This window comes from Cucumis sativus, chromosome 6 (assembly GCF_000004075.3).
Source record: "Cucumis sativus cultivar 9930 chromosome 6, Cucumber_9930_V3, whole genome shotgun sequence".
In the NCBI taxonomy this organism is placed as follows: domain Eukaryota; kingdom Viridiplantae; phylum Streptophyta; class Magnoliopsida; order Cucurbitales; family Cucurbitaceae; genus Cucumis; species Cucumis sativus.
The window spans coordinates 2683508-2696365 of record NC_026660.2 but is presented as its reverse complement, the minus strand read 5'-3'; the positions used below and the strand labels follow the sequence as shown (position 1 = coordinate 2696365).

The window sequence follows — 12858 nt, the reverse complement described above, 5'->3', positions numbered from 1 at the left end:
TGGACTGACTAGGCGGGTGGGTCCGACTTGGCGGACTTCAAAATGTTATGCAACACAATTAATGGTTTAGAAATATTATTATTAATTTAGGTTTATATTTAAAAGGAAAAGAAAGAAAGAAAGAAAGAAAGAAAAGAAAAGAAAAGAAAGAAAAGAAAGATAAAGCCAAAAAGTTGAAATAGAAAAAATAAATGTAATAAAAAATGGGAAAAGAAAAAGAGGAGGAGGAGGTGTCCGTGATGTAGACTAGGCATTCTCTACCACGCGCCTGCTGTCATTATCATTACCCAAACTCTCTCTACCTTTCTCTCTCTTCTTTGTCCCCCTTTATATATCCCTCTTCTCCGCTCTCCCGCCGCACCACCACTTCTCCTTCCTTCCCCCTCCCCCATGGATCATCACTCTCCCAACAAACGCCTCCGAGTCGACTCCCTCGACTCCGAATCCGACTCTCCCGAAGTCAAACGTCTCCGTGACGACCTCCTCGGCCTTCTCGATGACTCCGACCCCGACCCCACTGTCCAAGATCTCGATTCCCTTATCCAGAGTTTCGCCGACGAGATCTCCCCCGTCTCCTCTCCCCCGCCCCCTCCGGCCGCCCCCTCCGAGCTCGGTTACCTACTCCTGGCCTCCGATGACGAACTCGGTCTCCCACCCTCCCACGCCTCCACCAGCCACGGCGGCCAAACGGAGGTGGTTGAACTCGCGCGGGAGTCCTCGGACTCGTCTGGGATTGGACAGATTTGGGGATTTGAAGATGCGGTACCGAGTTATGAGACGCTGGAGTTGGTGGGGGATGGAGAGAGATTTTATAACGAAATGGAATATGTGGCGTTTGATGGACTGTTTGAACATTCCGATGTGTACTCTGTTTTTTCGTGACGGCGATGGAAGGTCCGCCATTGGCGAATTAGGACGAAAGATGAAGAGAGATAAAAGAAAAATTACTTTTTTTTTTAATCTCTTAAATGAATATAAAATTACAACCCCCATTTGTAAATTTTTTTTTTCTCAATTAGTTCCATCACAGGAAAAGAAAAAGAAAAGAAAAGTAGGAGTAGTTGATTTTAAAAAGGACTACATTAATTAATTATTATTATTATTATTACAATTCAAAACTATTTATTAATCATTGTCAAAAGATAATTTAGGGTTGGACTCAGGCTGTGGTTCTGAATTTTGATGTCCCCATTTTTTCAATTATAAAATTATACTATATGGGAGGCATTCTCATTGAAAATCTTAGTACAATTAATTGGTTAAATTATAGATATGACATTACAGTTTTTAGATCTGAAGAAATTGTCGGTCTCAACTTTAATTTTGTGTCTTATAGATACTAAACTTTAGAAATGTCAAATGCTTTTGAATTTTTAAATTTTTAAATTTTTAAATTTTGTATCTTGCAAATATTTGACCTATTTTGCATTTTCTTAAACTTTATAAATCTATTATAAAATCATAAAATATATTGAATTGCACTTTCAATTTTGCATTTAACCGATTTCGAATCTAAAAAAAAAAAAAAAAAGAGAAGAAAATACAAGGAATCTATTACCATAAAATTTGAAATAAATTTAAGCACTTGTAACAGAATAATGTGTAAGCTACGTCAAATGACCATATAAAGTTTTTACAATTGAAATTGAAATCTATAAAATATCATTTCCACTGTAAAATTATTTTTTTTACTATTTACTTCTTAGAATTATTGTCAATAAAAAAACTATTGGAAGTACCACAAAACTACAAATTTAAAGTCCTAATTTTTTCTTTTTTTCTTTTTTTGTAAAAGTAAACAATTTAAAATATTTATGAATATAACCAAATGAAAATTTTCAGCTAAATTGAGATAAAATAGGTTTAAAATAAAAAGAGAGAATAGATGTAAATATTTGAGATATTTTAGAATAGTTAGGTAGGCATAAAACTAAAAATGTGAAGAGTTTGTTAAAAATTATTCTAAATCAAACCATAACCTAAATGAAATTACTAAAGTACAAAAGAATAATATGAAATATGGTGCGTACACAAAAGAAAAAGATCAAATATGATAGGAAAAGACATGTTTATATATGCTATATTAGAAAAATAAACATCATTCTAGGTTAGATTCTATTCTATTAGTCCTTTATATTTTCAATGGTCTCAATTGAAAACATTTTGAAAGTTAATATTATGAATTAAATACAATATTTTTTTTTAATAAAAAAGAAGTCAACAATAAAGTAAGAAGAAGAACAAAATCTAGGATTAACGTTTCATGAATGAAATTTTGGACAATTAAAAGAAAATAAATTATAATAAAGTTTCAAAAAGAAATTATATTAAAACAAATCTTAGTTTTTGTTAATATATGACCAACGGGCTTCTAATATTTCACTCCAATTATTGGGGCCAAGTGCCAACTACCTTTGAAATTGAAGACTTAACCCAGCCCAAGCACGAGTCCAGGAAGCGGCAGCTACCATTTATGTTGGAATTGGGTTCACCCAATCCTTCCTAACTAAACACAATAGTCGACCCTATGGTTTTACTTACACGTAATTGTAATTGATGGACATTTTAACAATAATAACTAATGATATAACAACATTTAAATCTTTTTCCAAATATAGCAAAATTATCGCTGATATACTCGTATGAGTCTATCAGTGATTAGACCAATATTTGTAACATGGTCTATCGATTCGGAATGGATCTCGCAATATTCTTTGCGCCTTCTATATATTCTTTGCACCTCTGAATTTCATGCGCTTCCCTTCTCATATTTCATGGAACCTTATTGCAGACTTCACATTCTACTTTGTCTCTTCTTTCTTTGTATGTAATTTAATAGTCTTTGTCATTTGCAGCCCTCCTTTTGAGTCTGTTCAACTCATCCTGGAGCTTTATTTTGAATTGACTTTCTTCCTCTTATCTTATTCTACAACTGATGAATTTCACGACTCAATGAATTCAGCCTCCTTCTAAGAAAAAAGCCTAGCCCAAAAGTCACTAAAAAAGACTCAAGAATATCCCTGTCTTATGGCGCCTCACAGTCCATTCAAAGAAGCCCACGGTAAAGAAGTGAGTTACTCAACTCTGAATCACGATACGGAGCGGTGCGAGTCAGCTCTTCCCTTGATGCTGAGGAAGACCAATATTTGTAACATGGTCTATCGGTGATAGACTCCTCTCATTGATAGAATTTGACAAATTTTACTATATTTGCAAATTTTTTAAAATGTTGCTATATACTTAATTATTTTATATTTAATTGCTAAATTTGCAACTATCTCTTTACTTATTTTAGGGTTATACCGCTTTCTACCATGTTTAGCGTAGGGCTGATAAGAAGGAATGTGAAAATAAAAGGTTTGTTTTGGATAAATGACAAATTTTTATTTAAATTGATAAAATAGTAAAACAAAAAAATATGAAAAAAGTTTACTGGAACAATGTCTTAAATGTCATTACCTCAATGAAAAACTTGAATCCTAAATACAATTATACAATAAACAACAAATACCCTATAATTAAATGAAACTCTCCACACACAATTAAAACCTATCAAAATTCTATTTTCTTTCCCTAACCCGAAAAATAACACCTATCACCATTAAAGCTCCACATCCCTACAACCGTTTAAGATCTTCTTCAAATCGTGCAGGCATTCAAACGTTAACACTCTATTCACATCTTGAAACCCTTAAAATTGTTCAAAGTTGAAAAAATTGCAGCTTCCTTAGATTCCACTGAAAAAGGCTCTTGAAACCTTGGTCCCCTTCAAATTCTTCTATCAATTGCATAAAAGATTGGAGCTTCAAGCTTCGTCTCCTTCAAAACCTTCATATTCTTCAAACATTCGGTGCAAAGCAAAAGATTTTCTTCTTGCCGAGTAGCTTCTTCATCAAAACATAATTTGCGCTGCCACCAAAATATAATTTTTTAAAATAAAAAGCAACAAAATAGTGTCAATTGAACTAGGCTACGTTATATTACTCTGGTATTCCGCCCAGTGCAACCAATTACTTCAATCCTTCTGTTTCTCTTTGCAAAGGCTCCTCAAATAGGCTTCAACACTTTTATTGACCACTTTAGTTTGGCCACCAAATTGTGGGTAGTAAGCATAGCTTTTATGCAATAGTTCTTGTTAATCTAAACATTTCTTTTCAGAAGTTATTGAGAATGATCTTATCTCTATCTGAGACGATTGACTTTGGATACCCATGCAACCTTACCACTTCTTTAACAAAACTTTTGCTACTGTACTTACTATATATGGATGTTTTAGGGCTATAAAAAGTGCATATTTGCTCATTCGGTCTACCAGCACAAAGATCACTTTCCATCCAGCCGATTCTGGTAAACCTTCTATGAAATTCATAGAGATATCTGACCATATTGAATTTGGAGTCTCTAGTGGCAAAAACAACCCAGCTGGGGATAATGCTAAAGTTTTGTTTTGTTAGCATACTAGGCATTCATTATATATAGTATTTCTTAATATCTTTTTTTATTCCCTCTCAATAAATTTCTTCTGTCATTCCTTTTTATGTTCTTATGAACCTCAAATGCCCTCCAAAAACTGAATCATGATATGTATGCATAATAGTGAGTAATAAGACTGGAAACTTTGAGAGCACTAACTACTCTTTATATTTCAACATCCTTTTGTGTATTAAAAATATGGAACTTCTACTTTTTGTTCCTCTAACTTCTTCTTGATCTACTGCAAATGTTGATCTTTTTTTACTTCATCTTGAATCACTCCCAAATCAAGTAGAGCTGGGACTAAGAGATGGTTTATGCACATTGTTGGGGAGCATTCTACACAAGACATCGACTGCCTTATTCTCTAAATCAGGTTTGTACACCACCTCAAACGAATAACCCAATAATTTGGCTATCCATTTATGATATTGGGGTTAAATTACCATTTGTTCCAGTAAAAATTTGAGTGAGATCTTTGGTCTATCTTCACTGTAAATTTCTTCTCTAATAAATACAGACGCCATCTTTGTACTGTGAACCCCACTGGTATCAGCTCTCTTTCATAAACTGGTCGTGCTCTATGCCTCATACATAGTGTTATGCTGAAAAATGCTATTGGCTTTTTGGCTTGTGTTAAAACTACTGCCACACCAAAACCTGATGCATTTATCTCTATCGTAAATTGTAGATTAAAATATGGCATACCTAATACTGGTAAAGTCATCATTGCCATTCTCAATTTCTGAAATGCAATATTTTCTTCTTCAAATCAACGATAAGCTTCTGCCTTCAAAAGTTGAGTCAAAGGACCCGTAATACTGCCATAATTCTGAACTAATCTATGATAATTGTAGCCACCTATTTTTATCCTACCAATAATTTTCTCTAAAAATAATATTAGTAATAATGACTAAACTATTATTTATTTTTGAAAAAAAAGTAATAACATAATATCTTATAATATCTCATTTTTATTATTTTAAGAAATAAAAATAAATCAATTAAAATATTTAATATCACATTTATCTTATATGTACTATTTTAGGAAAAAATAAATGAATTTGTTTTAAATAAAATCTTCTAATATCATTTTATATCATTTTAGGAAAAACAGAAAATTAATTTTCAACAAAAAAAAATCTTTTAATATCCATTTAATTTATTTACTAATTTTACAAAATCTAAAAAAATCTCATTTAATTTAGTTTATTTATATTAGGAAAATGAAATTTAGGTTATTAATATAATATCAAAATTTGATTATTTTTTTCTAATTTATAGTACTCTCCAAGTCTATAAACAGGCCTTTGTCATTTGAAAAAGGGGAGAGTTTCTTAAGCAAAAAAATTATTTGGAGGAGAATTTCTTACAAAATTTCTTTGGAGAAAGTTTCTTAGAGAATTTTTTTTAGAAATAGTGCTTAGAGAAAATTTTTAAAGTGAATATCTGCAAAATGTGCGTTTCTATTATTCTTTTCATTACTTTATTGTCTCTATATTTTTTAAAAAATTTATCTTTAGCAAATTAAACCTCATTGCTAACTAAACTTAGTTGGATGTTGCATTTGGTAGGGATTTAATCTCAATGATCCGCACCTCATACAACAAATAATTTCTTTGGGATTCGAATTCTTATTTTTCTTTTCTTTCGTTGTTAAAAGATACAGAAAAAGAAAAGAAAATGTAGAAAAATTTTAGTATTTTTGTACTCTTTTTTTTTTTTTTTTCTTTTATCACCATTTTAAAAAAAAATTCTTTAGTCTTTTTCTTCTCTATAACAAAAATAGGGAGAAAGAAAATGAAATAAGACAAATGTTCTTTTTTTATTTATCCGTATTTTATTACTATTTCTAATCTCAACTCTTAATCTTTATTTTCTTTTCTCTAAAATATAGAGATAAAGAACGTAGAGAAAAATTTATTATTATTATTATTATTATCATTATTTATTATTATATTATATTTTATTACTATTAGGGTTCTTTTTCTTTTTACTTGTTTTTCTTCTTGTACTTCTTCTTATTATTATTTCTTTATTTGTTCATTCCTTATTTTTTTATTGTTATTATGTTTCATTTCTTTTACTACTCACTTTGCTATATCATAATTATTGTTGTATGCACTTAAATGTAACTCTTTGTATTTAAATTTTTTAATGTTTTGAAATCCTTCCAATTTAAAATTCTTTATGTTTTAAATAAAATATCTTTTTAAAAAAAATCATTTAGCAAATTTGTCTCTAATGCTTGTTTTATGTTTTTTTAAAACCTTCAAAATTTAAGTAATGACTTCATAAGATTTCCTAAACCAGTCTTTTCTAAAAACTTACATCGTTTTCCTTAAAAAAATTTCTACGATTTCTTGTTATCAAATCTCGGACTTCCAAAGATATTGATCACTCACCTCAAGAATCTAGACATAACAGACTTCCAAAAAGTTCTAGATTCCATCGTAAATTTTTTTTTATGGAAAACGGTGTAAGTTTTTAGAAAAGACTGGTTTAGGAAATCTTATGAAATCATATGTTAAATTTTGAAGGTTTTGAAAAAACATAAAACATTTATAGCCTAGGATAGATTTTGAGAAATTGTAATAATTTCTCATTTTCTAAAGGTGGGAAACTTTCCTTGAATATGTACTCTTAATTAATGGAATATTATTCCACTTATTTTATGAGATCATTGCTTCAAACATTGTAGTAATGAGGGGTAGAGTAAGACATTAGTTTAAAAATAAATTAAAAAATATTTTCAATTCAAGATTTGAAATTTGGCCAACGTTTTTTTAAATGGGTGTTGTGAGATGCTAATACATTCACCACACACAAATGACTCCCGAACTCAACTCAATTTTTTTGCAGACCATTTTTTTTTTTGTTTACTTTATTTCGGTGTCCAATCACACCGTAAAAAAGATTGGTGACAACTCCTATTTTATTTTAAAACTAGCTCTTTTGATGACGTCGGCCGCACCGCGTCGTCTCGGGCACGTGGCGACAATAATATCCAATTAGCCCCAAGAATCCTCGAACTTCAAGAACACTAGTGGGAATTAGCCATAACCTAATCACCCTTATTTTTTTTAAGATCAACTTCAATTCTCTTATCGAATATAAAATGGTCTAAATAGCCTATTTGATCTTTAGCAAAACTACATTGAGCCAAATTTTCATATAGTTCATTTTCTTGGAGAATTTCTAATACCACTTTCAAGGGTTGTACGTGTTCTTCCGATCCTCTGCTGTACACCAGAATGTTGTCGAAGAAAACCAGCACAAAAGCATATGACTTAAAAATATGGTTCATAAGTGCTTGAAACGTTGATGGAGCATTGGTTAGCCTAAACGACATTATCAAGAACTCATAGTGACCCTCATGCATGCGAAAAATATGCTTCTCTATATCTCCAGGATGCTTTCTGATTTGGTGATATCTAGCCTTTAAACCAATTTTAGAAAACATGTTGTCCCCGTTCACCTCATCAAAGAGTTCTTCTATTACTGAAATTGGAAACTTGTTCAGAATAGTCACGTTGTACAAGGTTCTATAATCTACACAAGATCTCCAACTCCCACCTTTCTTCTTTACTAATAGCACTGGGCTAGAGTATGAGTTGGTACTAGGTCTTATAATGCCTGATTCCACCCATCTCATCTACTAGTTTTTCCATCTCTTCCTTTTGGTGATGCACATAACGATAAGGCCTGTCATTTACTGGATCCATTTCCTTCTTAAGATAAATCTGATGTTCAATACCTCTCTGGGGAAGAAGCTCTTTCGGCCATTCGAAGACATCATTGAATCTATTCAACAAAGGAGGAATAATATTATCAACTGTTGCCACTATTTCTTCATCATATATCTCCTCCATGATTAACCTTCCCTCCATAGCTCGACATTCCACTAAATAACACTAATCATTCGTAGCCCATGCTTTCATCATAGTTTTCAAACTTTCTCTAGTTTTAGTGAAACTAGGATCCCCCTTTATCACTATTTTTTTTCTTTCATGTTGGAATGTCATCACCAATTTCCTCCAATCAACTTCAGTGACTCCTAAAGAGTGCAGCCACTGCATTCCTAGAATGACATCCTCTCTCCTAACTCCAATGGGAGGAAGCTGTCTACAATTTTCCACTCTCCCACCAGTACTTCAACTTTACCACAGATTCCTTTGCCTTTAATTACAGCTCCTGATCCCAAGATTACTCTATAATTGGAGGTTTCTTTTGTCGGCAAATTTAAGGATGTCAATAGTTTCTTGACAAAAAAGTTATGAGCCAAGGAAAGAGTACAAAGACTTAATTCAGACTACATGCTTTCACTCCACAAACTGACCGAAAAAGATGAAGAAGGGCTTTACAGACGGTGGGAAGGCTATTCCTTGCCAGTAACTCTCTAGGACGCTACCCACATCTTCAGGCATACTAATGGTGGTCCATTCAGACGTTGCTCTCTTTCATGGTAAGGATGAAGCCCTTTTTCATAGGCAGATTTAGGCAGGAAATCTAATCTTCTGAGCATCTTTGCGTCGAAAGCTGCCTCTGTCGTTAGTTACATTAGCTTCATCTATCACTTTTGTCTTTTAGCGAATCTCTTCTCGCGTTCTGATGTGGTCTTCTCTCCTAGCCTTTCGTGCGAGTTCCTTCGCGATTTGACAACTTCTTCTTTTGTTAATAATCCAGTGTTTAGACACTGAAAACTCGGTAAAGTGGGCGTATTGCTTATGTAAAGTGTATTTCTAAATATTTATCCATTTACAACATAAGTAATGCGTTTTGATACACTTCCTATGTATTTTAGTCCCATTATTCTACCGAAAAGCCCATAATAACATGTATTTTTACAAGTTATCACTGACACACCTCCACTTGGACACATACAGTTACATTTGGGGCGGAGCGTCACAAAGATCATTTAGATTTCGTACAAGATCGTTTAGAGCGGGTACAAGATCGTTTAGACTAGGTACAAGGGTATACCATCATTTAGACTTGGTACAAGAGTACAAAATCGTTTAGAATTGGTACATTACCGTTTAAACTTGGTACAATAATACAAAATCGTTTAAACTTCCTACAAGATCGTTTAAAATGGGTATAAAATCAATTTTCACACTATGTGACCGGTTAAACGCGAGGTATTTTTGTTATTTCATGTTGTGGGCTTATGAACTTTTTTCCATTTCAAAATTTGTTTATATGGTGTAAATATTTTTGTGCTTCGTTCTATTTTTTTTTAAAACCTCTTATTTATATGCATTTATGTTAAATGCAGGGAAGAGAATTAAGAATAAAGAGAAAAAAATCTCAAATTCAGATTCATATGACGGAAAATTTTATTATAAGAAAACACATTTGAAATTTAAATCACTTTTATAAGACCCTCACCGCATTCTGAAATCTCGAGTAGAAGAGGTATGCGACAAGAAAAGCTAGGCAAACAAAAGAAAGGTGAGTATCAACAATCGCAAACTGACCACACGTTATGAAGAAGCTATGTGTTAAACTAAGAAGGCGTTGAGAGTTCCTTCCCTCGAAGGAAAGTGACGTCATTCTATTATTCCCATGAAATCGACAATTGATTTAATTTTACCACCCAATCAACGTTAGCGTAAGGAAGTGTCAGTATCACGTGGTGTTTTAATGTTTGAGAATTCCCACCGTCGGCAAAAATTAATCATTCTAACGAAGGAAGAATTGTCGGAAAGAGGGCTTAAAGGAACTCCAGTCAGTAATTGTAGGATTTAATTCACTTAAGAAGAATTAAGGCAATAGAGAAGGAAGATCACAAATTCTCTATCAATTTCATTCGATGAAGATAGTGAGGAATTTTCAAGGGATTTTGAAGTCAGGGGCTATCCAAGAAGATAATTTGTCAGTTAGTGGTTTACCTAAAAATGTTTTCAAAACCCATTAATTCTAGTCTAACTTTGATGTTTTTTGATACCTAGTTGGGATAGTGAATAGACGACTATTCTGCACAGCTCCTAGTGATCCCAAACTAACTCTAAAGGGATATGTGGATGCTGATTTTGCAAAGGGTATGTGATAAAGGAAGGTCTTTAACGAGTTTTTCTTTTTTGTTAGGAGGGAACCTTATAAGTCGGAAATCAAAGCTTCAGCTAGTAGTTGCCCTGTCAACTGAACTACTGAAGCTGAATTCATAGCAGCTTCAGAAACGGTCAAATAAGCATTATGGCTACAGAGATTAATTAGTGAATTGTAGGCAACAAGCAAAATTGAGTAAAGCTAATGTGTCGCAATCAAAGTGCTATACATTTAACAAAGAATCACCCATATCATGACAGGACAAAACACATTTTGATTTGAAGTTATTTCCTATAAGAGATATTGTAGAGAAAAGCATCATCAATATTCAGAAAGTCAAGACAAAGGAAAACACAGTAAATTTTTCTTACTAAAGCTCTATTAAGGTTCAAGTTTGACCATTGCCTATTTCTACTTAGAGTATAGTAGATCTAAATAATATAAAATAAATACCTGGAGCTAAAGTTCTGGAGCAGAAATTTTTGTTCAAGTGGGAGAATTGTTGAAAGCTGAAACAAAAATTAATCCTTAGATTGCATTGAAAAACAAAATTAGTTGGGTTAGAAACTTAGATATTGTTTTCTGTTTAACTAATGTTGCTAATCAGTTTCCTCTCTTAATTCTTTTTAGCACCAATGAACAGTATAATAACCCCAAATATATATGTATATATATAAAAATAAAAAATAATAAGAGTGTAACTGAAAAAGCGCGCGTGATCTAAAAATTAGAAACATGATTACCGTTGTTGAGGATTTTTTTTTTTTAAGAAGAGTCATATACACAGGCAGATTTATTAAGGGGCCGAGGGAGGGGGACACGTGCAATATATATATTAAATTTAGCTTAATTTTGCCTAAATTCTATTTTGTTGTAGTGGTTGTGCCCATTGTACAAACCTTTGATTGTAAGTTAATATTTCGTCTACTACAATTATTTTTACGAAATAGTTTTATTCAATACGTCAATAATTTTATTTTCTCATATATCAAATTTCTTTATAAATTGTCACGAAATAGATTTTATTCCAGAGATCAACAATTTTCTTACTCCAGATATCAACAATTTTCTCTTTCTCAAATATCAATAATTAATTTTTAAAAAGAGGAAAAAAACTCATTAAAACCCTAACTTATTTCTTAGCCCTCATTTGTTATCTAACAATTTTTTTAAAAAAAGATGCAACAAAGTCGATGATCCAAACTTCCACTCTTTCAACAATAGAATGTATTATTATTCTTTCTTTTTCTTTTTTGATGCAAATTTTAAACTCACATATTTATATTACAAAAATTCATGTAAAAATTGCCGATCTTTCTTTATTGCTACAAACGTAGTGAATGTTATTGAAACATCAGTGAAATGTCGAGATATTTTTTAGCATTTTTAATGTGTTTATTATATAGTGTTTGGTGTCCTGTATATAAAAATTTATGGATTTGCCATTTGTCATATATGTGAAAGGCTTATTGGTGGAGTTGTAATCTTGAAACCATAAATAAAAACTTGAGAATCTTTGAAGTGTGGATGTAGATTTTGATATCGAACAACTATACATCTGTGTATACTTCTTCGTCGTCTTCTTAAACTTTTGGTTAATTCTTCAAAGATTTTTCATGAAATTCACCTAAAGATTACAAGCTAAAGAAGAGAAAAAAAATATCAAAAAGTTTTTTTTTGCACGAAGATATAAGAAATAAAAAGTGACTAGCCCAATAGTATCTTCTGATCACTTGCAACTTGCTGAAGCAAAGTGGAATTAAGTGTCAAAACTGAAACTATATCGTATGAGTCATGCATTTGTTCTTCAAAGCAAGTGGTTTTATCCAAATTACACCATTTCTTTAATAGAAATAACCTGCTAATTTACATTTTAAAGTTGTTTATAAAATAAAAATTGATAAAATTAGGAAGGCGGCCACGACAAGAAATATGAATGAACCCTCGGTAAATAAAAAATACTAACAACTATTAGTACAGATAAGTACAGATAGTAAAAACACCAGACATTGTTAACCCAGTTTGATGACAATGCATCTACGTTGTTGAAGAGTCTTTGACCCGATATATGAGATTTATTGCTTTAAAATATAGGTCATACTCACAATCTTACGATGATTAGTATAAAGCTTACACATCCAAACTTGAACTCTATATTAACAGTGATACACGTTTACTGAAATAAAAACTATCACTACTATGATTCAAAGATAATCCAAAATTATAAAATTCTCGCCCTTAATCTTTTATCTCATCAATGAAACGATTAAGGATTTGTTTTCGAAGATCTCTCGCTCAACCAATCATCTGATTAAGGTATAAAACTTCTTTGTC

The 12858-nt window shown here is 31.9% G+C and overlaps 1 protein-coding gene across 1 annotated transcript; it reads left to right on the top strand.

Annotated features, from left to right (window-relative positions):
* The first annotated feature begins 337 nt into the window (after positions 1-337).
* On the top strand, positions 338-1292 carry LOC101204892. Its single transcript, XM_004150622.3, has one exon. The coding sequence runs from the start codon at positions 391-393 to the stop codon at positions 880-882; it is 492 nt and encodes a 163-aa protein (XP_004150670.1). The 5' UTR covers positions 338-390; the 3' UTR covers positions 883-1292.
* Positions 1293-12858: the final 11566 nt, after the last annotated feature.

Coding starts and splice junctions, on each gene's coding strand:
- LOC101204892 (XM_004150622.3), top strand. CDS start 391: ATGGATCATCACTCTCCCAACAAACGCCTCCGAGTCGACTCCCTCGAC.